The sequence below is a fragment of the Nymphalis io genome, chromosome 13 (assembly GCF_905147045.1).
Source record: "Nymphalis io chromosome 13, ilAglIoxx1.1, whole genome shotgun sequence".
NCBI classification, from domain to species: Eukaryota; Metazoa; Arthropoda; class Insecta; order Lepidoptera; family Nymphalidae; genus Nymphalis; species Nymphalis io.
The window spans coordinates 618,992-643,328 of record NC_065900.1 but is presented as its reverse complement, the minus strand read 5'-3'; the positions used below and the strand labels follow the sequence as shown (position 1 = coordinate 643,328).

Genomic DNA, 24,337 nt, shown 5'->3' with positions numbered 1-24,337 from the left:
TGGGCCACCTGATGATAAGTGGTCACCAACGCCCATAGGCATTGTAAGAAATGTTAACTATCGCTTACATCACCAATGTGCCACCAACCTTGGGAACTAAGATGTTATGTCCCTTGTGCCTATAATTACACTGGCACACTCACCCTTTAAACTGGAACACAACAATACCAAGTACTGCTGTTTTGCGGTAGAATATATGATGAGTGGGTGTTACCTACCCAGACGAGCTTGCACAAAGCCCTACCACCAGTAAAAAAGTAAAGTACATAAAACCATTTTATAAAAGTAAAGTACCGTAACAGCCTGCAATTGTCTTAGCCCTTCAGTGCTAAGGCCTCTTCTCCGTTTTGAGGATAAGGTTTGGAGCTTTCCACCACGCAGAATGTTTTCCTTCACGGCCAATCTCGAGATGCAGTATAAAAACAAAATCAACACATAAAAATAGCGATACTTGCCTGCGTTTAAAAACTTTCGCGGTTAAAAAATATTAATTATTTTATAATAGTAACTAATTCAATTTGTACTTTTCCTAAGATATTTTCACAGTTGTGACATCTCGATTTATTGTTCAATATCAAATCTTGGAACATCGTTCACGATAGAGGTATCTTTACGAAATTCTTACAATGTGAAGTCATTGTTTGACGTTATATAAATAGAGATTGTGTTTGACAGGGCTTGATTCAATGTATTGTGTCCACAAATTGTGGGGAAATCATAAAGTAATATTACACAATCGTTTGTATTTATAAGCTATTGTGTAACAAAAGTGGAACAGTTGTTATTAATGAAAGGAAATAATTTCGTTCAAAATCAAAACAAAATCAAAATAAAGGTACTTCATTCAAGTAGGCGAGCATTCTGAATTGTAGTTTTACAAGATTGTATTAAATTAAAAGACGCCATCAGTTCGGAATGTAAATTCTAGAACATGCGATTTTAATCGGAGGTAGCAGATTTGAAGCTTCATATGCTGGATTTGTTTTTATAATTCATCTTGTGGATCGCATATCCACTGGAGTAGAGTGGTAGGATATATAAACAGTCTTATAGAAGAAAAATCCTAGCTGTGGAATAATAATGATATATATATAAATAGAAAGGTATATATATATATATAAATAGAATAGGAAGGCGGACGAGCATATGGGCCTATAATCTTATAAAAATCCGGTTTGAAAGGTGAGTGAGCCAGTGTAATTACAGGCACAAGGGACATAAAATCTTAGTTTCCAAGGTTGGTGGCGCATTGGCTATGTAAGCGATGGTTGACATTTCTTACAATGCCAATGTCTAAGGGCGTTTGGTGACCACTTACCATCAGGTGGCCCATACGCTCGTCCGCCTTCCTATTATATATAAAAAAAAAACAATGACGCTGCGTAAATACCATCTTCGCAACGTCAAGTCTCAAAAGCGTGTTTGATTTAAAAGTCTGAAACCTAAAAAATATGAAACGTCAGACCGACGTCAATATAAATCTTGGACGTAAAGAATTTGAAACCGAGGCAATAACTCTCGGAGCACTCACATTGAAATCTCGTCGTAAAAACTGTTTTGTAAACAATAAAACGAAATAAGGGGCTCATAACTATAGAAAATACTTTATTAAGATCTTTCTGAATCTGCCCCTTATAATAAGAGATGCAGTATTACCTCGTCATAAATGTATTTTCAATGAAGCTTAGCTGATATTGGATCGGTTATAAATTATATTGTTTTTCTGATAAAAAACGGAGATCAATAGACTGATGAACGTCTGGGCTAGGCTATATTAATAATTGTTAGAAGTTTTAATCAGGATTCATTTATTTTTGTAATATAGATAAATACCAAGATAAGACTTATAAGATACACGACAGGACAAACATCAATGTATTTGCATGTGTTTTATTTGAGTTTGTGTCGTCTCTAATAGTGTCGGATTGCATCCCATCGGATTATGAGAGTGCACCTTTGTTTGCGCTGGTCTAAGTTAATAATGGACGTCATGAAAATACCGTTCAGGATCATCATCACCATAATGACATTCTAATTTTAAGCCCACCAATGAAATTGCTTCAAAGAATTTGTAACAGTTTATGCGAAGGGATTGGTGAATGACGAACGTGTGAAAGATATAGACGAACAAAACTCAAGAGAAAATTACGTACAAATAATTATACGGAACTATTATACAAGTACAATATCTCTCTTCAAATCTAAGCTTGAAGGAAACGTTATTTATTATAAACATAAAAACCCTTTGGATAGTAAACAGGATGTCCATAAAGACACATATTTTATTGGGACGATGTACGTAAAGAAGCATATTGTCTATATATATCCATGTTTCGGGCTATTTCGGGATCTGGAACGATTTAGTGAGATAATATGAAACGTTAGAAAAATAAAAGAAATATATAGCTACTATGTTGTTGGCAATACACTCTTTGGTTAATGAGGTGATTATGGAATGAAAAGGAATAAATAAAGCAGTGTGATCTTGTAGGATACATTTCCATTATTCTATAGTCTATAGAAATATAGTCATAGAAATATGGTATATAGATTTTCAGATCCTTTTATTAATAAGAGCAATATTTATTTAGTATATTCTATTGTGGATAGGAAGAAATTTTTGGAAATATATTTAAAAAGGAATATGGTTGTTATATTTATACAGAAGGTCATATCTCAGTAAACTGCAATTTCCAAGAATTTTTAAATGAGTTCGAGTTTAGAAAAATGTAAAATGATTTTTAACCTTCGAAGGTTTTCATTTTATAATGTTGATAGAAATTCTATGTCGGTATTTTTAACGATATATATTACTTATTTCTATATTCTTTATTGTGGACTCGATATATTCTCTATTATAAGGAAATTCTTAACATGAAAAAAAAAACAAAAACAAAATAACTAAATAAACGATAAAAAAGGTGTGTTGTCCAACGAGCGGACTTATTATGGCTTATTATGAACGAATTTGCAGAATGTATTCTGGGTAGGTGGTGCAGGCATAAACATAAGCATATAGCATAATATTTTATTACGATAAATAAAAAAGGATGTCTTGTAGATACTTCAATTACTTATATTCGTCATCATCATCACATCAGCTATTTATTAATTAAGAAATTTTAATATCAGATTCACAATCACTGATTGTGACCAGCTGTTCTTAATAAGTGTAATTACTTACTTGAAATCTGTGCGTTTTAATTTGCCTTACAATCGTATGCAAATGCAAGTTATTTCCAAGTCATTAGGAGAGAAATCGAGCAGATTGAACCTCAAAAGGAAATTCCTGGAATAATACGAGATCTGGATTCCAATCACAGCACACGACCTTCACAACGCATTAATTGAAGCGAAATAGAAAGCCGAGCGCATTTGATAGAAACCAATTATTTTCTATATATTTAATAACTGGATATAGAATTAAGCCTAATATATGGATAGGTAGTTTTTTTTTTGTAGATCAAGCAGTAATTCACTATTCTCATTTTGCTTGTTCTTTGTAAAAATCCATCTCGGCTTAGTTGATAGAGCACGTGAATATTAACCGGGTTCAAAGTCGGATTAGCACCACTGATTTTTCTCTCATCCAAAATAAACTGTACCTTTTTATAATATGGATTTTTTTATTTTTCATTATATGTTCTATCCAGCATTTCGTATATCACATTAGCAATAGTCGAAAAAAGTTACGTACGGAAATTATATTAGACAATTAAAGACACAATTGTAAAACTTATATCGGCCACGATTACAAACCTATGCGGATATAATTAATCTAATATCCTCCATAAAATGAAGCTGAATCCCTTCAAAGGTTTATTATCATAGGACGGCACGCAACCTTCAAAATACTTAATGGTCCCTTCCATGCGGAAGGGTCTACCCAACATATTTCCTATCAAGGACACTATGTAATTTATCATAAGCCTTCAAGGATTCGCATTTAATTGGTGCATATTGGATGACCTTGGTTATTGCTGGACCATTCTGGTTATTGAAAGTTAATCGAGTGAATATCATATGTTGAAATTTCTTCTAAGCTAGAAGGTCATGCGTCGACAACATACTATGGCTATGATATGTGAATAGTAACAGAAGGTAAAGGAATCAAATCTAAGCAACTTGAATTTTAACGTATTTAAAAGTAGAGGAGACTTTTGATTTTTTTTGTGGGACTTTTACTGACTAGTGCTTTATCTTATTAGTTTGCTTTTCGTGGGATTAGGGATTATTTTATGAAAATACGTAGAATTACTATTTTTCTATTTTCATAAAGAACTTATTATTACAAATCTAAAATTATATCTAATTACTTTATGTTAATTCGTTTAAAAGATTCTCTACTGAGTTCCTTTACAGTTCGTCTTGGTATAATCTGCATACCAAACGAGTGATCATTACGTTTAATAATTCTCATAGATTATTCAAAAGTGTTTTTAAGAGCCTATTTATATAAATAATATTTTTGTTATTTATAATTAAATAGGCAAAGATAAAACAGTAATGTTTGAAGTAATTTTGTTTCTTTTTTTGTGTGAGTGAGCTTTAGAATTATCAATAACAAAAATTGAAAATCATATGTTTTACTTAATTTTGATTATGATTTTGGTCAAAATTCGACAATATCTGTGACAAAGTTTTTATTTCTTTTCCCCAAGTTTAATACAAAAATACAAATAACTTTTAAATTTAATATTAGATTCACTTGAATTATTTGATCATAGAAATGAAAAAAAAGTTTATGTAATTCACTATTTGTGTTTCCAACATGTTACGAACAAAATATATAAATATGATTTGTTACCTCAACACATAATTACTTATTGTACAAATCTATTTTGTCTGTCTGGAGAACTTAATCCATTAGCGCAGAATCGCTCAACAAGTTTCCTAGATAAAATAAATGACGATCTAAATGCAGAATTCCCTTAGTCAGCCATGATACATCTGAACTTTGTAAAGATTCATTGGAGATTACGAAGTCTTCTTAAGACCAAAATAATTAATCCTGTCTAAATGAGGCTCTCGCGGGACTTAGTTACATTAATTTTGACAATCGTTGATAGAAAAAGTTTTCGAGCTTATTATCTTGATAAAATTTTCGTTTTAAAAACGAAAAGTGAAATTTAATTATTTCGAATAATTTTAAATGCAGAATATTTTAATTTAATTTATCTCAACTCACTTAAGTTTAATAAAAAATGTTTAAAAATTTTCATTTTATTAATTTTTTTTTATATCGGAAAATTGTATCATAAATTTAATCTTTTTTCTGTATCTAATGAATATTGAAACATTTACTTTTTGTATTATATATATCATATATATATAACAGTATGTTTTTAAATACCAATTTATTAAATTATTTTCGTTATTTAATAACCAAATACTGTGAGATTAATTTTATTGATTTACAGTTTTTTTAAATATTTAATAGATATAGTTAATGCTTACAATATATATTACAATCATCGTTATTTATTTAAATAACTGGTGGGCACTAAAATATATTTATATTTGGCAATGACATTAATTAAACAACATTCAAAACTTCGACTATTTTCAAGTCTAATAACAAGCTTTACGTTTAGTTTAAGGAAATATTAACATTGTTAAAAAATATAATTTTTTTTTAATTTACATTCTACCTCCTCATGTCAAACATTTGAAGCATAAAGATAATTAATAACATTTTATAGATTCAAGCAATACAGGTACTATTCGATACAAGAAAGTAATTGCGATTAAAAATCAACTTTGAACTCTGGGTTTTAAGTTCATTTTTGTTTACACGAACATCTGTGGTACCAAAACAATGAAATTTATATTTGATCCCGTCTACTGAATTTCTTTCTAGTTATGATTTTGAAACTTTGTGTTACATAGATAGTTCTTTGCATGTTCGAACTAAATTATTTTTTTATGTATATTATATTAAGAAAAAAATGATTATTATTTTGATAACGCAAATATAGTATATCAAGCTATCAAGCAAGAGGGCACGAAACCATTCACTTGAATATTAGTTGTGAAGATTAAACTTGTATTGAAGAGGTGAATACTTAGACTTTATTTGTAATGCTCCAAACGTACGCGTATCACGTTCGTCCTAAAGGCGCCTCTAGTTTGGCGGACCTTTGATTTAGGACACCGTTAACAAGTCAGAAATTCCTTGTCTAAGATTTGTGACATCTGGATTTTCTTTATGGATGACGTTTTTGTCATTTTTAGACGCCTATGAGTTCAGATTTATGAGTGAAATAACCAACTGCCTATAAATACTTCACTGCAAGACAAAATGACTTCTGTTGAAGAGCGGGCTTGGCATTTATTTCACCACGCGGCTTTTATCACAAATTATAAATTATTTATGTACATGTTACGTAATATCTTGCGCTAATTGTGAAACGGTTTGATGATTTATCAATTCTTGCATTGGATGACGTCGACTCCAAGAAAATGACATTGTATTCTCTTTACAAACTTATGATTTAAACTTAAGTATATACAGTAAAAGTTAATTGTTTTTTGTTCATGATCACTGATATTTATTTAATTTTAGAACGCAATGATGGATTCAGTTTTATTTGTCTCAATTTATTTTACAACTGTTCATATTTGAGAGCTGACTTCGCCTTATTCTACACTCGTAATAACTTGAAATTTCTTTATATTAAAATCTTCATTCGTCCTGGGCGTGTCTATCCGTTCAGACTGCTTTATCGGCTTCGACAACCGTCTGCAAAGTTGTACGTATTTTAAACTTTGTCGAGTGTAAATTATTTTATTGCTGGCAATCTGTTACAAGAATTTCGTCTTGTTATTTAACTGATGCTCTGTAAGTGTTTTAATGTTTGATGGAAGATGAGTATTTAAACTAATAAAGTAGTAACAGCCTGTATATGTGCCGACGCTAGTCAAAGGCCCCGCTCCTTGTGGGGAGAAGACTTTATGCTCATTCCACCCGCTCCAATATTATGCGACACATGAAGGTTTCCTCGTGATTTCCTTCATCAGTGTAATATTTCTTACAGTGGCGACAAAGACCACTTACCGTCAGACAAACCCAGTCAGCCTTTATATATATATATATATATTGTTACTTGACTATAATTCCATCTTCCTGTTAATAAATGATGTCTACGTGATAAGCAAGAGTATCCCTTAATGTGACATAACAGAATCTGGTTACTGTCCTGATTATCATAAACGCATAACTTATGATGTCGGATAAGTCAAAATTTGATGGATCGTTGATATCTTGTAGGGTGAGGCGAGTGTATAATAAATATTGACTTTTTTAAGTTTATCTATCTTTCTCAAAATTAAGGTATCTATTTAACTTAAATAGATAGTCCTGCGTCCTATATCTCTCTGGTTATGTCAATAAGAATAGAAATTTCACCAACTCATACGTTAAGCAATCAAATTGATCAGAAATTTAATAAACGGTGTGGATATACAATTCTACAATATAAAATTTATAATAATAATAATATCCCGGGATATTATTCACATACGGCCAGCTGATACCAAATAATGCAGAGCTTGTGCTATGGAAACCAGACAATTGATATACTACATATATTACTTTTCTTTTGTAAATACATACTTATATAGATAATTACAACTTAACTTATATAAAAACTTCTATAAAGAATTGTGTGCTATATTACAAAAGTTATATAAAACGGTAGAAGTTATTCATCGAATGTATACATAACCTCTTTCATATGTTGAATATAAAAGAGGCAAAACAATGTTACCAATATTACGTTCGACTTCTCACATTTAATCGCTGTCACTAAGAACGCACAACAATTTTTCCGTTGACCTTGTACATAGGGAATCCTTGCAGTGACTGACAAGCTTGCATTGTTACGGAACGAGAACATATTGGATTTTTCGGTCCATTTCCTGACGGGAATGAGGTCTGCTTTGTATATTCTTTTATTACATTTTATCTCAAAATTTGTGCGAATTTATTTTATTTATTGTATTCTATTTTTAAACAGTTGATTTGTTTAATAGTGGTGAGTGAATTAATAATGATCTAGTAACACAATCTTGATGGCGTGCTTTGGAGTGAAAAGGACAACTGAGTCTTAAGACTAGATATCTATGACTAATGCTTATCAAACCTTTGTGTTGACCGATCTGGGTACCATTAAAAGTTATTCTACCGTTAAACAGTGACACAAAGTCTTAGTAATATATGTGTGTATCGAATAAGTGATACGAGATGCCCTGTGGAGGGTACGAGATGGCCCTGTGGTAAGAACGCGTGAATCTTAACCGATGATTGTGGGTTCAAACCCGGGCAAGCACCACTGAATTTTCATGTGCTTAATTTGTGATTATAATTCATATCGTGTGCTTGACGGTGAAGAAAAACATCGTGAGGAAACCTGCATGTGTCTAATTTCACAAAAATCTGCCGCATGTGTATTTCACGAACCCGCAAACCGTCTCCTCAAAAAGGGAGAGGAGGCCTTAGCCCAGCAGTGGGACATTCACAGGCTGTTAGCTGAATAAGTGATAAGATTACAAGACATTAGAGTTTCTCAGTTGAACACATCTAGTAAAATACCTTTAGCAATATTCAACATTAATGTTTTCAATTTTATATTTTATATCTGTGAGATTTAGCAAAAAAAAAAAAAAAAACAAAAAAATTAGGAAACCGGGTTATAAAAAAAAGGATTTTCGAAGTAGGTCAACATTTATTTATAGGTTAATATTTTGAATAGAGCAATCCGTCTCATTCGAAGACAGATGCTGGTCATTCAAAGAATATGCTTAACATAGTGACGTAGCGATTATTTATATTAAATTTGTGATATGTGTGTCAGTATATTCTTGTTGAATTTATGAGATATAGACAAGACGTTATTATGACTTCAAGGACACATAAAATTTATTGTATTCTGTCAGTCAAATCACATAAAATATTTACACCGAAAAAAATAATGCAAGAGATCTATAAAAATCTTTTTTTATATAGAATACTTAATAAATATTTAGATTTACAAAAAAATAAATAAAGTTTGGAAGATTATTGTTAACAACGAAACAAACTTAAAACAGTTATCCACTGAAATCATGTTTAATGGAAACATTGATGTCAAAGTAACAATTCCGTAACTTTATGAGCAATTTCGATAACATCAAAGGTACGTTATAACTATTTGAAAGGCTTTGTAACTTTATCAACCTATTATCGCTAAGGTAACGATCATCTAACACCTGATAATAATTTCTGATATGGTACTGAAACAAATATTCCATATTACTATTTTTTTTTTGTTTATTTACAATTAATAAGCAGACTGACCACCTGTTGGCTAATCACTCAGATTTTATCTCCCAATTAAATTCCCTAAAAATTTTCACAAGACAAAAAACTCGATTGGTTTCTTTTGCCGGTTCTTCTCAGTTCTGGATATATTCTTTTCCTAATCAGAGGTCGTTTTTAATTTTACAATCAATAATTATGTAATAGATAAATTTATATTTCATTTCATCATTTACAATATATTTTTATAATATCATAGTAATATTATAAATACGTAAGTTTTCCGTTTCTTTTTCTGGTTTTAAGTAAAAGTTAATATGTTGCTAAAATGCTGATGTAGCCGGAGATCCATTTCATCCATTTCAATCAAGACGCTTTTGAAACGAACGCTGGCGAGACTATAACATATACAATAAAAATGTATCAAAGATTTGTAGGTCTCCAAAATAACAACATAAAAGTCAAAAACATCATATATATATATATATATTATATATAACTCAAGTACTAATCTCATTATGTTTAAAATAACTAATCTCACCTTTAATTATTATTGTATGTCGTTACATTCATATACAGATATATAATTTAATAACCTAGTCATGTATTACGAATGTTTAAAACACAGCAAGTACACCGTAACAATCTGTCTTGTATAAACAGCGCTGCCCTAATTCGTCTGACCCACTTTACTCCACCTGGACCAGGCAGGACTCCTATCTAGATCATAATACAACTTGTTTCCAAAACTATAACTATATTTATGCTTTATCATATTGAATAACAGCGGAGTATATTGTTCAACAGATAAACTGATGTCGTTTAATTAACGGATAATATTGTTATTTGAATTAAATAATTGTTGTATTATAACTCTCAGTACGATTAAGCTGTCTTAGTAGGTAACTTAGTTTTTCTTTGAAGGTTGGTACTTAACAGCAATGACCGAAATAGTATTGATGGTGAGTGGTCACTTTGCTAGTTGTAATTGGTCTTTTATATGTTTATATATCATCGCCAATAACTTGAAAATGGCAATGTTTATATATTGTTTGCTTTATTTTAATTTATAATATGGGTATACTTTTAGTTTGTAAAACAGGATGTTTATTATAATATTAATATTTATCGATGTATGTTAATCGTCTCTTTAGATTTTTTTGTTATATATATTTAATTTTCTAATATGAAGAAAGCCATCCAGCAATTATTTCACTGTTATTAAGACAATAAACCGATAAAGAAAATGAAAAAACAGAGATACATAACCAAGTTCGAAAGCGCAATCTTCGCTTAAGATTCACGCATTGTGTCATGCATATGTCAGCCATCGATTTTTATCATTGACAGTAAATTTCACCAACATTTCAGAAACTGGCGGAAAATACATATATTCAATAATATTTAAAAAAAGTGATACATTATTATTACGTTAGAATTCTACGTTATTTATATAGGACAGAGAAACTTACTTTTCCTTATCATGAGTATTTTCATATTTATTCAGTAATAATAATATTAAAATGTTCTACCGGAAGAATAAGGAAATCAAATATCAAACAAGAATTTCATTAATACCGATAGCTGGGAACGTCTTAAAAAATGTAAAGTACTTTCGGAGGGTTCTTTCATGGCGTCCTTGGATTTTTTCCCATGACTTTAGCAGGTGGATGCTTTATTAAAATTCACCCTAAAAACCCGGATATCCAAGCTTGGGATCATTTATACTGGTAAAGGGACGAGACATACAATTTGAGTTTTTTTGATAAAACTGCAAACACATGACATGATATCGTAAAGAAATCAAAGTCTACACAAGATGGTGATAGTAAAACTGTGCCATTCATCTGTATGTTTATGATACAGCCTTTAACAGTTGAAAGATTTATAAAATAAATATGGACCTATTGGTACAAATTATAATAACAGTTAAATAATGTTAATAATTAAGCTGTACACTGATATATGATAATAATAATAATATCCTGGGACATTATTCACACACGGCCATCTGATCCCAAACTAAGCACAGCTTGTACTATGGAAACCAGACAACTGATATACTACATATACTACTTTTGTAAATACATACTTATATAGATTGCACCCAGGCTAAGGACAAACAGATATGTTCATGCACACAAATGTCTGCCCAGCGTGCTATTAAAAAAAAATTTGGGCTAGTTCGACCCTATTCAAATAAAATATATTTGAAGTATGATTTTTAAAATCAAGTATCTTGTTATAGTATTAACATAATCCTAGTATTATCCTATTTTGAATTAAGCACACTTGGAAAGCTACGTAGCTTAATAATTTAACTGGACAAACTTGTATTCGCATAGTATGTTCTGTATACATTTGTTAGTAAATATTAATTATTTAAAACTACCCTCAGACCGTACGATGTACCCATTTTAATGTTTTACATTCTTAACCAAATATTTGAAGGAAATCTTTTATAAATTGTTAATTGTTTTAGTTAGGGCGAAAGATAATTAAAAAAAAACTATATCTTTATGGATAACAAATGTTAATTATCGTTGCAATTTTAATTCCATTTGGTATGGTAGCTGTTTTATATTTACCTATTTTAGCATAATGACAGTCCCCAGGGTTAATAATAAAATTATCTTCGCGTTCAAAACTAGACAGGCTATACATGTACACATTTTAATTATTCAAAATTTTCACTAAACAATAAATAAATATAATAAAAATTCTATCCCAAAAACAGACAATGGATTTGGAAGGCATTTGCGAAATATTTTCTAATTCATAATTCAAATTCATTTCCATGCACCTTAGCATAATCGTGAGCGGGTCAAGGACTGATAATGTGGGTTATGAAGAAACCGAGTCAAAAACAGAGTTCATTAATGTAAAATCAGTTCCTTCCTAAACGTCTAAATCGATACACTAAGCCGATGCAACTCTTCCTCGACCCGCACCAAGCAATACGAGACTCTAACCCAAGACGCTAAAATTCATTTTTAATTGGACATAGCGCTGTCATTTCCGTCTTTCGTATTGTAATGCGTTTTATACCAGGACAAGGTTAGGCGGGAACGAGATGGAGCTATAAAAATTCGTATCGGTGTGAAAGAGAGCGAGATGTAGGAATGCAAGGCTGAAGGCTCGCAGGTACAGTGACCTGACCTAGTTCGAGGTGCAGGGCATGGTGTAAATATTGATTCAGCGGTACAACCTGTTGCTAAGGTGGAGTCTTTGGGATCTTTTTGGTGCTGCAGGGTTGACTTTACACTTCATTTGATACGAGCTTGGAATAATAAAGTATATTTATAAAACAACATTTGATGAATATTTGACATATATGTAATTGAATTAAAGTAACTGACTTCGGATCGTAATTTTCAAATCTTTAAAATATTGAATCTAAAAGATGAAATACATTGATTGTAAGATGGTAATTATTTTCCTTTTTTTAATTAAGTAGGAAGATACTGTAATCTAATCATGAAATCATGTTTATATTTAAAAAGTTTTAACTTCGTTCAACTCAGCTTACCCTCACGGTCGTAATATTTAATTAGTCGAACTTCTGTATTACAGATACAAATTAATTACAATATTTCTTGCATACAATCTACTATACCATAGCTTTCTTCGTCTTTTCTTTATTTCTTTTTTTAGCAGAGGATGAACAATGGGATATGGGCTTTTGTTTCTCATAAATAATACAAAAATTCACTGAAAATGATAAATTACAATTATATACATTAATATAGTTTGACAAGGTGAAGAGGAAAATAAATAGAAATTTAAAACACAAAAATATTTTTCATTGCTAGACTTTGCATATATTGTAAGCTCATCAAAATTTGGGATTGATTTATATTTAGGTGCAAAAATCATGTATTTATTTATATGTATTTTGTTTCTTTATATACTAATTATTTTTATACTTTTAATCCACGACGTTATTAAAGAGCTTTGAAGGTTGTCTTGTTTTTAGTGAAAGCCTTTCTTGTACCTTTCTGTTCTAAGTTATTTCTGCAATATCTTATTTATCGTCCGTCCCATCTTTGACCATGTCTCCCATTTTTCTTTTCTTTTTTCTGTCAGGACCTTAAGTTACGTATCTTTTTTATTTAAGTAATGATCTGCAAATTTATGTTTAAGTTTTTTAAGCCATTCCTTGAAATAAGTAAATATATCCTTTTTCGTTTGTACGTAGAATCGTATCCATTCTAAGATGTGCAATTATATCTCTAATATTATAATATATTTATTTGTACCGTATGTAATATACTTCATACGTAGAATGAAAATTAAATTTATAAGATTAAAATAAATAGTAAAAAAATACTTATATATATTCCTATTCGCTATCGTCCATTTGGTTTATGCGTAGATTTAATGCGTTAATATTTTTTCAATTGTACGCGACCGTGGTGCCACATAATATACAAAAGATAGACATTTTGTGTGAAATTATATGTATAAGGAACATAGAACATCATCTTAGATTTCATGAATGTGAGGGTATACGGTGTTTTTCACATGTTTTGTATTGTCAATGTTTAACGACTTCAGTAATTATCAGCCCAGGTCTTGTATTGTACTTAAACGAATTGTATTATTAATATTTTTGAATAATTAAATGTTTACATTGTAGCTAACATAGCGGATTAATATATGTGTAAATGATATTATGTTTTTAATTTTCTTTGTTGTTGTTATATTTGTATGTATGTATATTTCTTATTATCAATTGCTGCCTTCACGCATTTCTGCTCAGCCTAAAGGTTGACTGGTAGAGAATGCCTTTAGGCATTAAGTCCGCCCTTTGTCCTACTACACAATGTATGGTGGTCAAAAAAGTATTCAAATAAATAAATAATATATTCGTATTTATTTACAGCTTGGGTTCTCGGTTGGCTGATGTGCAAGACTGTGCCCTACGTGCAAGGACTGTCCGTGGCGGCCTCCGTATATAGTTTAGTCGCAGTATCACTTGACAGGTGAGTCTAGTTACTAAGAAATTTGTTTAAGCTCATTTATTTGTATGACACAAAATAAAGTGAAATAATTTATCGTTATATATAAATACTGCAGCAATACTGCTAGCATTCTACCTAATATTCTGCAATTATTATGATACATAAGTTATTAAATATATCCTAGAAAAGATATAACATGTCCAATATCTAACGCGTTAGAGGTGACTTTAGTAGCAGATTGAAATAATTTAGAATTTAATTGATAAGTAAAGATAATTGTAGAAGTTACGGCGTCATTAAAGTTATAATCTAAATATAACTTGAGATAAACGTGATCGTATAAAGATCACCCTTTACTAAATATAATATATAGCGTCAAGTTTCTGGTTGGCTTACAAATTATATATTATAAAAGGTTAAAAAAAACAACTACTACTGAAAATCATACTGTTGTGATTTTGTAGTCACTGTGTCAAGGATAAAGTTCTTTCCTATCTGGGCCACTGATGGACTACTGGTGGTAGGGCTTTGTGCAAGCTCGTCTGGGTAGGTACCACCCACTCATCAGATATTCTACCGCAAAACAGCAATACTTGATATTGTTGTGTTCCAGTTTGAAGGGTGAGTGAGCCAGTGTAATTACAGGCACAAGGGACATAAAATCTTAGTTCCCAAGTTTGGTGGCGCATTGGCTATAAGCGATGGTTGACATTTCTTACAATGCCAATGTCTAAGGGCGTTTGGTGACCACTTACCATCAGGTGGCCCATATGCTCGTCCACCTTCCTATTCTATAAAAAAAAAAAAAAAAGACCTGAGTAGTTCGGAGGTTTTCCACAACTCTGCTTTATTATGTGTAGGTCATGACTTCTTGATCTTTGAAGCTTAGCATTATAATAACTCATGCACGTGATCTATGTTCTATCCACTAATACGTCAAGTCTCATTTGTATACAACAGTTTTAATAACAAAGTACTACAATACAGTATTTCTGTATTATCGTTGTTAGCACATTCTTTATTGCATCAAACTTGTTAATTGGCCAAAAGGTAACCAGCCGACCAACGTTAAGACCAACCTATAGGGCACCAACCGTAACTTAACATTTTAGTCCCTAACCGCTTGAGCTTGACCTACATATATTATATGAAGGAGCACGGTTATATAATGAATTAACTAATAGCATTAAGGATGCTCATCCGCCTTCCTATTCTATAAAATAAAAAAAAAATACTATCAACGACTAATATTCTAAATTTTAATTTGATTATTGTATTTTTTTTACAAATTTTAATTTCATAATTAGCTAAAGACAATAATATCAATTGCTATCTAATTGCTATAACACAGACGATACGTAATATCACATCTTGGGTTTGTCATACCCACATTATTTTAAGTGAAAAGTTTAATTTGTTGTTCTTTGTTTTTGTGTACCGCCATTGTGTTGTATATACATAAAATTTAAGTATGTTAATCTTGTTTAAATATTTATAGTGAGTTGTATTCTTTTACAAATTGTGAAATAAATTCTTAAACCGTATATTTACAGAAATCCAGTAATTTCTGGCAAGAGACTCCAACGTTCATTCGGGACATTTTAATTGGAGTGGTACTTTATTTATAAGAATAGGCGTCGGTTGAAAAACTTCTAAAATTCGTTATTTTGCTTAAAATGATAACGTGTAAAATAATACTACTATTAAAAATAAGAAGCCGGATTAATTTATAAAGAAAGGATTATTACCAATAACCTAAAACTAATTTAATTTTACAAAATTAAAATTTACCATAAAATTATCCATTCTTGTCTGTGGGTTCAATAGTTTTATTTACTTTTCTTAATACTCGCAGTAATTTTTTCTTCCAATATTCGATACTTATAGTTTTTATGTCACTATACTATACTAAATAGGCTGTTGCTATATCATAATAAATACATATTCGACTATGAACAATTATAACGATTATAAACTCCACGCTTATTGTTAATCATTACATTTTTATAATAATTATAATTCAATATTTTTGGATATTTAAGCTATTAATTTATATTCATTGATGTATAAAGTATGAGCTGTCATCGTGCTCATTCTTACCTGTACGTCGTCAAGGCTGTCCTGTTTCATCCTGCCTTGACCGGTGAGATGGGACCCCATTATACTAAAAACCCCATAATGCGATCGAGCCTCCCCGAAGGTCTTGCGTGCCAGAAATTTATCAATTGTGTTCTGAGAATGTTGAAAAATTGCTACGGTGGATCGTAATTTAAAAAATTAGGGGTAACTAGTAATTTTTTGGAACTTATTATGTTGTTGATAATTATATACGTTCTCATTGTTATTAAAAGTTTGTAGCTTTAATTAAAAGATACTAGTTTTTTTAAATATAATATAAGCGGCGGACGGGCTTATAAATATTGGCTCCGTAACAATTATTAACCGTTCCTTACATCGCTAATGCGCCACCGATCTTGGGAACTAACATGATTTGTCACTTGTGCTTATTGTTAAACTGTTTTATTTTATATAGAATAGGTAGGCGGATGAGCATATGGGCCACTTGATGGTTGGTCTTCAATGGCCATAGAAATTGGCATTGTAAGAAACTTTAACCATCACTTACATCGCCAATGCGCCACCAACCTTGGGAACTAAGTTGTTATGTCTCTTGTGCCTGAAATTGCACTGTCTCACTCACCCTTCAAACCGGAACACAACAATACCAAGTACTGCTGTTTTGCGGTAGAATATCTGATGAGTGGGTGGTACCTACCCAGACGAGCTTGTATAAAGACTAATTAAATAAGTTTGCTTAAATCGCAAGGACTATTGGTTGATCTTAATGAATATGGCGTAATAAAGGATTCATTTATTAAATAGTAAATAAATCGGAGTAGTTTAAGTGTTTCAAATTTATCTTAAAGTATCGTTAAAGTTAAGAGATACAAAGACCTTTTAGAAAGCTTGTGTTTCAATCACGTCGGTGACACCAATTTGATTCTAGCGAGACATAATTAATTTAGCATTAAATATTCACAAAATGCTTATTCACTCTCACATGAGTTGTTAGCGAGTCCTAATAACGACTATTATCATGTAAAAGGTAATTGGTTATATACATTGCAATATAAATGTAAATTTCTTACACTCCGAAATATAATTACTCTTTGAAGAACTATATAGGCATATAGAACCGGAGTCTAGTTTGTTTGAATGCTCTAATCATAAAACTACAGGACCGATAAAAAAAAACTTCAAGTGCAATTGTCCATATACTGAGAATGATTATTAACTATTATATAATATATCACTCAATAAAGCTTAACGCGAACGTATGACACCGCAAAAGCCAGTTAGTATAATACATTTTTATTGAACAAAAATGTATGTTTGACTAGCCGGTTGGCGTGGTTGGTGGATGTTTGCCATTCACGCCGAAGATTGTGGGTTCGGTTCCCACCCAGGACAGATATTTGTGAGCATGAACATGTGTGTTTGTCCTGAGTCTGGGTGTAATTATCTATAAAAGTATGTACTTACAAAAGAAAAGTAGTATATGTAGTATATCAGTTGTCTGGTTTCCATAGTACAGCTCTGTACAAGCTTAATTTGGGATCAGATGGCTGTGTGTGAAGAATGTCCCAGGATATTATTATTATTATTAATGCTATAAATAAAACAGGCACAGCTGGAGACTTAGACCCAACCTAAGACAGAATGTCTTGGCACTTTAAAACTAGAGCTGACGCCAAATAAAGGGATATAGCCAGGAAGAAGAAGAAATTATGTATCAAGGATAACCGATTTTGTACATCAAGAATAATCAGCAAAAACAATCATTGTTATTTTTCGTGTTTAATATATTGCTCTAAGCAATTTATTTTATTAACTCGAATAATATTCCTTTCTAAAACAGTCGGAAATCTATTTCAATTGATAATTAATAGGTATAAAACCTTTCTGTGTACAGTAAGTCAAACTAAATTAAAAATGTAAAAACAATATAAGTTAGTATATATATATAATGTTTATTCCACGTCTCTGATAAGTTCAATACTTAGTTACGAAAAAAATGTGTAAAATTATTTCGCCCATAAAACAAGGGAGTGAAAGTAATGAAAATCTGTCTACGTGACGTGAATTAATTTCGAACTCCGTACTTCAATCTTGCAGAGTGCATTAAGGTTTATGTTAATATCATATTTTTCTAGACTAGACTGCAAGTGTAATAATCTGTTGCAATCGTGTTTTTTTTTAAACTCACTGCTTTATTTAATTATTTACTAGCCATAACCTGCGGAATCATTTCGCTGGGGGGAAGAAGGTAGCATATTTTTTTATATATTTTGGGAACTAAGATGTTATGTCCCTTGTGCCTGTAATTACACTGACTCATTCTCCCTTCAAACTGGAATGCAACAATACTAAGTATTGCTGCTTAGCGGCAGAATATCTGATGAGTGCGTGGTACCCACCCAGACGGGCCTGTACAAAGCCCTATTACCAAGAAGCATTATAACCTCAAACCTGACAATAACTAGTGAAGGAAACTCATCGGGACTTTTCTTTACAAACGCCATTTAAAATAAGATATTTTTATACTATGCCGTGTTAGGTATTAAATGAAGAGCACAATTGAATCGGCACAGTATGAACAGACATGTAATAGACAGCTTTGCATGCTGTGTTATTTACATCAACACGATAATTGTATATAGTTTATCAAATGTACTTTTTTAACTTTAAATAAATATACTAGTCATCCAATAATCTATGTAATCGTATTAATTAATTCTCTTTGACAAACAGTATTATTTAGAATTCAAAGCACACTGTAATCAGTTATTTATCCAAAGTAAATATTCAACTTCAATTCACGCCACGTATGCGATTAAATCGTTTTCTCCAAATTATTTGGCTATTTACTTTTCAATATACCAAAACTATTGTGTGTCTGATATTGCTCAGTCTTAGTTTTTATTGCTAATAGTTTTGCTAATAATGAATTTAGTCTGAAAGTCATGGTTAGGTCATAAAGAATGAGAATTTGTAAATAAATATAATTAAAAATGTTTCCTTCAGTAAGTTTGAGTGTTATGAAAATATGGACTATTGAGTTTGATGTTAGAGGTCAAAATCTACTGACAAATTATCACTTTATCGCAGTCGAATCGAAACGTTATCGTTGCCGTTTACAGTAAGTAACAGCCTGTGAATATCCTACTGCTGGGCTAAGGCCTCCTCTCTCTTTTTGAGGAGAAGGCTTGGAGCTTATTCCACCACGCTGCTCCAATGCGGCTTTATGGAAAACACATGTGGCAGAATTTTTAGCAAGCTTATTTTTAAACTTATGTTATTAAGTCTGTGACAAATACTCGTAAATTATTGTTTGTATTCTCTCTCTCTTCATTATCTCGTCGCGCCGCATTAAATAATGTTAATATGTTATCTGCGACCACAATACCACCACCACACCACTGATCGCATACCATGGACAGCGCAACCGGTCGCCGCTATCCGTGGTATGATTACATTACATTTTGATAGGTTTGCTTCAGTCGCAAGATGCATCGACGTTCGCGCCATGCGGATATTCGCATTCGGACTTCTTTTAGCCAGGCCGTTATAAGCGAGGTGTTTTATTTCTGAGCCGGTAGTTGGTCACTCAATAAGCAAAAGTTATGCTTCTATATTAAATATAGATATTAGCGTTGACTATTAAAAAATAAATGTATACTTTAAAACTTAACATTAAATTTCAATTATGTTACGATTTTCCGAAATTTTAAATTGTGGGTCTGAAAAAGCATTACCTATTTATTCATCTATTCCATTTCATTACATATTATAATAAAATCTAAACATTTATGATAAACAGACATTGTTTATTCTCAGTTATTACTGTGTTAGCACATGTTTACATCAGATATTTTCATATTAACGTCGGTATTTTGATACAAATTCTCGGCGTTGTTTTGATCAAAATTCCTTAGTGAGCGAGTAATTATATGCATAGATGGATTCTTGTTGTATTCACTCGATAACTATATATATTCGTGACGGAATATTTTAAAAATTATTCATGTTAACAACATTTTTTTAAATACTGTTTTACATCATTATACCTTTGTTGTACATCTGTCTGTTTCGCTTTCGCAAGCAATTGAACCAATTTGGATGAAATTTGGTATGAAACAAGCATTACCTAAAGGGCTAGTATTTTATATTTGTTAAAATATACGTTTACTTAAATTACCTTTAATATGATAATCAATAGACGTGTAACCTATTTTATTGTCTATCATTTATATTTTCTTCCTTTCATAGGATTTTTTTGTTTCGAGCAAAACAAAAACCATTCGAATTCCTAGCAACCGTACTTATATAACTTTAAATCGCTTGTAAGTAAAAACAAGATATCCATTTCCAATTTTATCAAAATCGTCTGACCTAAATATATTCCGAATCGCTATCCAATTTACATAAGCAGACACTTTGCTACTATTGCTAATGGTAGCGTTTGTGGGAAGTATTTCTTCCCAGTGTTTCTATTCCATGGCCTTGAGTTACTCGATATTACAGACGTCACATAAAAAGAATACCTAAACCGAAATCGCTCAGCAGAAACCTGCATGTATTACATGAAAATATCCCAAATTTATATCAACCCCTGTTGGAATGATGTGCTAGAATAAGCTTCCGCCTAAAAAGGGTAGAAGGTCTTAGTCCGGCACTGGAACATTTACAGGCTTTTACTTACTTAAAAAAAAAAATATTGTTAAAAATTTATTGTTATTATTTATTGCATATAATATTTTTCACCGTTCATAACAGTGGATCGTAATGGAGAAATGGTGCCTAAAGTTTTAAAAAGTGCCACAACAACGCTGCTCACATGCGCTTTGCGACATGGAATGTCCGAACGATGAGGACAGGCTTCCCGAACACCTACGGAAGCTCCGATTGCGCCCAAAAACTGCGCAAAACTTACAGTATCGACGTGGAGCTTAAAAGGCTCAATATCGATATCGTAGCCTTACAAGAGACCAGAACTGAAGACGAAGGGTCTTTGCGTGAAGCTAACTACACTTTTTACTGGAAGGGCAAGAGTTCCTTGAAAACACGAGAGCATGGTGTAGGTTTCGCGGTTCGAAACCATCTCATCAACGCCATAGAGACACCTGTAGGCGTTTCCGAGCGGATCATGGTCTTGCGTCTAAACACAAAAAGCGGCTTTGTCACGCTAATTTCCGCTTACGCACCGACGCTTAGTTCAAAACCTGAGACCAAGGATCAATTCTACGGCCAGCTCGATGAGACAGTGCGCAGGGTGAATCCAACTGACAGACTGCATATTTTGGGTGACTTTAATGCCCGCGTCGGTCAGGGTACATCAGCCTGGCCTGAATGCCTCGGTGCACACGGCATAGGCAAGCTTAACGACAACGGACAACGACTGTTGGAGTTTTGCTCAAGGCACCAGCTGTGTGTTACCAACACCTTTTTTAAAGGCAAAATGATGCGGAAAGTCTCGTGGATGCACCCTCGATCTAAACACTGGCACCAATTAGACCTTGCTCTAACAAGAAGGAGGGATCTACGGGAAACGCTCCACACGCGGGCGTTTCACAGTGCCGATTGCGACACCGATCACAGCCTCGTCGCTACTAAAGTCCGACTTGTCCCTAGAAGAGTCCATTCTTCCAAGCCACTCGGTCGAAAAAAGATAAATCTTTTCAAGACTCGTGACATGGAAGTAGTGGAGTCATTTGGGGAACTCGTCCGCGAAGAAGTTGCAACTTGGGATAGTACGGCATCAGCGCGAGTCGAATGGGAAAAAGTCAAGTCTCTTCTCACTGACACTGCAGGCAAGATTTTTGGCTATCAAAAGGCAAAATCTTACGACTGGTTTCAAGAAAACGAGAAGCACTTACTTCCCTTGATTGACTCGAAACGCCAAGCCGCTTTAAATTTTCGCCTTAACCCTTGCGATGCGACGCGTAAAGATCTCACGAAGGCAAAAGCCTCACTCCAGCGTAGCACGCGCTTCTTTGTAAATGCGTATTGGACAGAGCTTTGCCAAAGCATCCAAGCGTGCGCAAACGCGGGGGATATTGGCGGGGTGTACGCGGGCATCAAAAGAGCTCTTGGACCTACTCCAAAAAAGACGGCACCTCTCAAGGAAACCGACGGTTCTGTTATAACAGACAGCACCCGCCAGATGGCAAGATGGGTAGAATACTACAAGGGGCTCTACTCGTGCCCAGTGGATATTCAGCCAGAAGCAATGGAGCTTGTCCCGAATCTGGCAACTTGGCACGAGCTAGACGTTGCACCCACAGTAGAGGAACTTTATCTGGCCGTCAAGAAGCTCAAATGTGGAAAGAGCCCCGGAAAAGACGATGTTGTCACCGAAGTCGTCAAGCTTGAGTGCCTCTTGCCCATCCTTCATAACCACCTGGCTAAGTGCTGGGAAGAAAACTACGTCCCTCAGGATATGCGAGATGCTAACATCGTCACTCTTTATAAAGGCAAAGGCGATCGTGGCGACTGCAACTGTTACCGCGGAATATCTCTTCTTAGCATCGTCGGTAAAGCCTTTGCCAGGGCCATTTTAGGCAAACTACAAAGGCTCGCCGACCGCGTATACCCTGAGGCACAATGTGGTTTTAGGTCCCAACGGTCAACTGTCGACATGATATTTTCACTCAGACAGCTACAAGAAAAGTGTAGGGAGCAACATACCCCCCTAGTCATTGCATTTGTAGACCTAAATAAGGCTTTTGACTCCGTGAGCAGAGAGGAGTTGTACTCGGTTCTTGTCAGAATTGGATGCCCCCCAAAACTCCTAAGGATAGTGCAATCGTTCCACGAAGGTATGGAAGTTACCGTCCTGCACAATGGCAATGCATCCACGCCATTCGACGTACGCCGTGGTGTTCGTCAAGGTTGTGCACTGGCCCCCACCTTGTTCGGAATATTCTTCTCAGTGCTTCTGAAGGTTGCTTTTGGAGATGAACAGCAAGGCGTCCACTTACACACGCGAACCGATGGTAGGCTGTACAACATCTCAATGCTCAAGTCCAAACGCTACAGGGAGGACCTATTTGTAGATAGTCTCCTCTTCGCTGACGACGCTGCCTTCGTTGCTCATGACCAAGCTCAACTCCAGAGTCTAATGGACAAATTTGCCAGAGCGTGCGACCTCTTTTCAATGTCCATAAACTGCAAGAAGACCGTTATTTTAGCGCAAGGATGTTTAGAGCAACCAGTCATCTTGCTTAACGGCGCACCTTTACAGGTGGTTAACAAATTTTGCTACCTTGGGTCGCATTTGTCGAGCAATCTCTCGCTTGATGCAGAGATCGACTTCCGCATCGGCAAAGCAGCCTCTACGTTCGGGAGGCTCTGTTCAAGGGCTTGGGATAACAGACACCTTACGGTAAAAACGAAAATGCTTGTTTACCAATCATGTGTCCTAAGCACACTCTTGTATGGAGCAGAAACGTGGACAACGTACGCAAAACAAGAACGCCGACTAAACACATTTCACTTGCGCTGTCTTCGGAGCATTCTGGGCATCACATGGCAGGATCGCGTGACAAACGAGTCTGTTCTAGGCAAGGCACAGCTGCCTAGCATCATGGCCATTCTCAAAAAAAAACGGTTACGGTGGCTGGGACACGTGCATCGAATGGAGCAGACCCGTCTTCCAAGGCAAATACTACTGGGAGAGGTTGTGGATGCAAAGAGGTCTGTTGGGCGGCCTATGCTCCGTTACAAAGATTGCGCTAAGCGTGATATGGTTGCGTTTAACATCCCTAGCAATCGATGGGAGGAACTGGCAGAGGACCGTGCCAAGTGGCGACGCCTTATTCACGAAGGTCAATCAAAGCATGACAATGACTGGTTTAAACTACTAAAAGAAAAACGCACTAGGCGTCATGAGCGGGCTTCAAACCCCCGCCCATCTGGGGGCGCATACACTTGTCGGAAGTGCGGCCGGAGGATCCTCTCTCGCATTGGTCTATTCAGTCATGAACGCAAGTGCCTTCGCGATGCTGCTTAAATC

General features: G+C 33.7%; 1 protein-coding gene across 1 annotated transcript in view; it reads left to right on the top strand.

Moving 5' to 3' along the window:
- The window catches only part of LOC126773056 (neuropeptide SIFamide receptor-like), a 146,589-nt gene that overhangs the window by 44,774 nt on the left and 77,478 nt on the right, over window positions 1-24,337 (top strand). Inside the window, exon 2 of the mRNA XM_050493690.1 lies at window positions 14,184-14,283. Coding sequence (XP_050349647.1) covers window positions 14,184-14,283 — 100 coding nt within the window. The remainder of the gene's footprint in view (window positions 1-14,183; window positions 14,284-24,337) is intronic.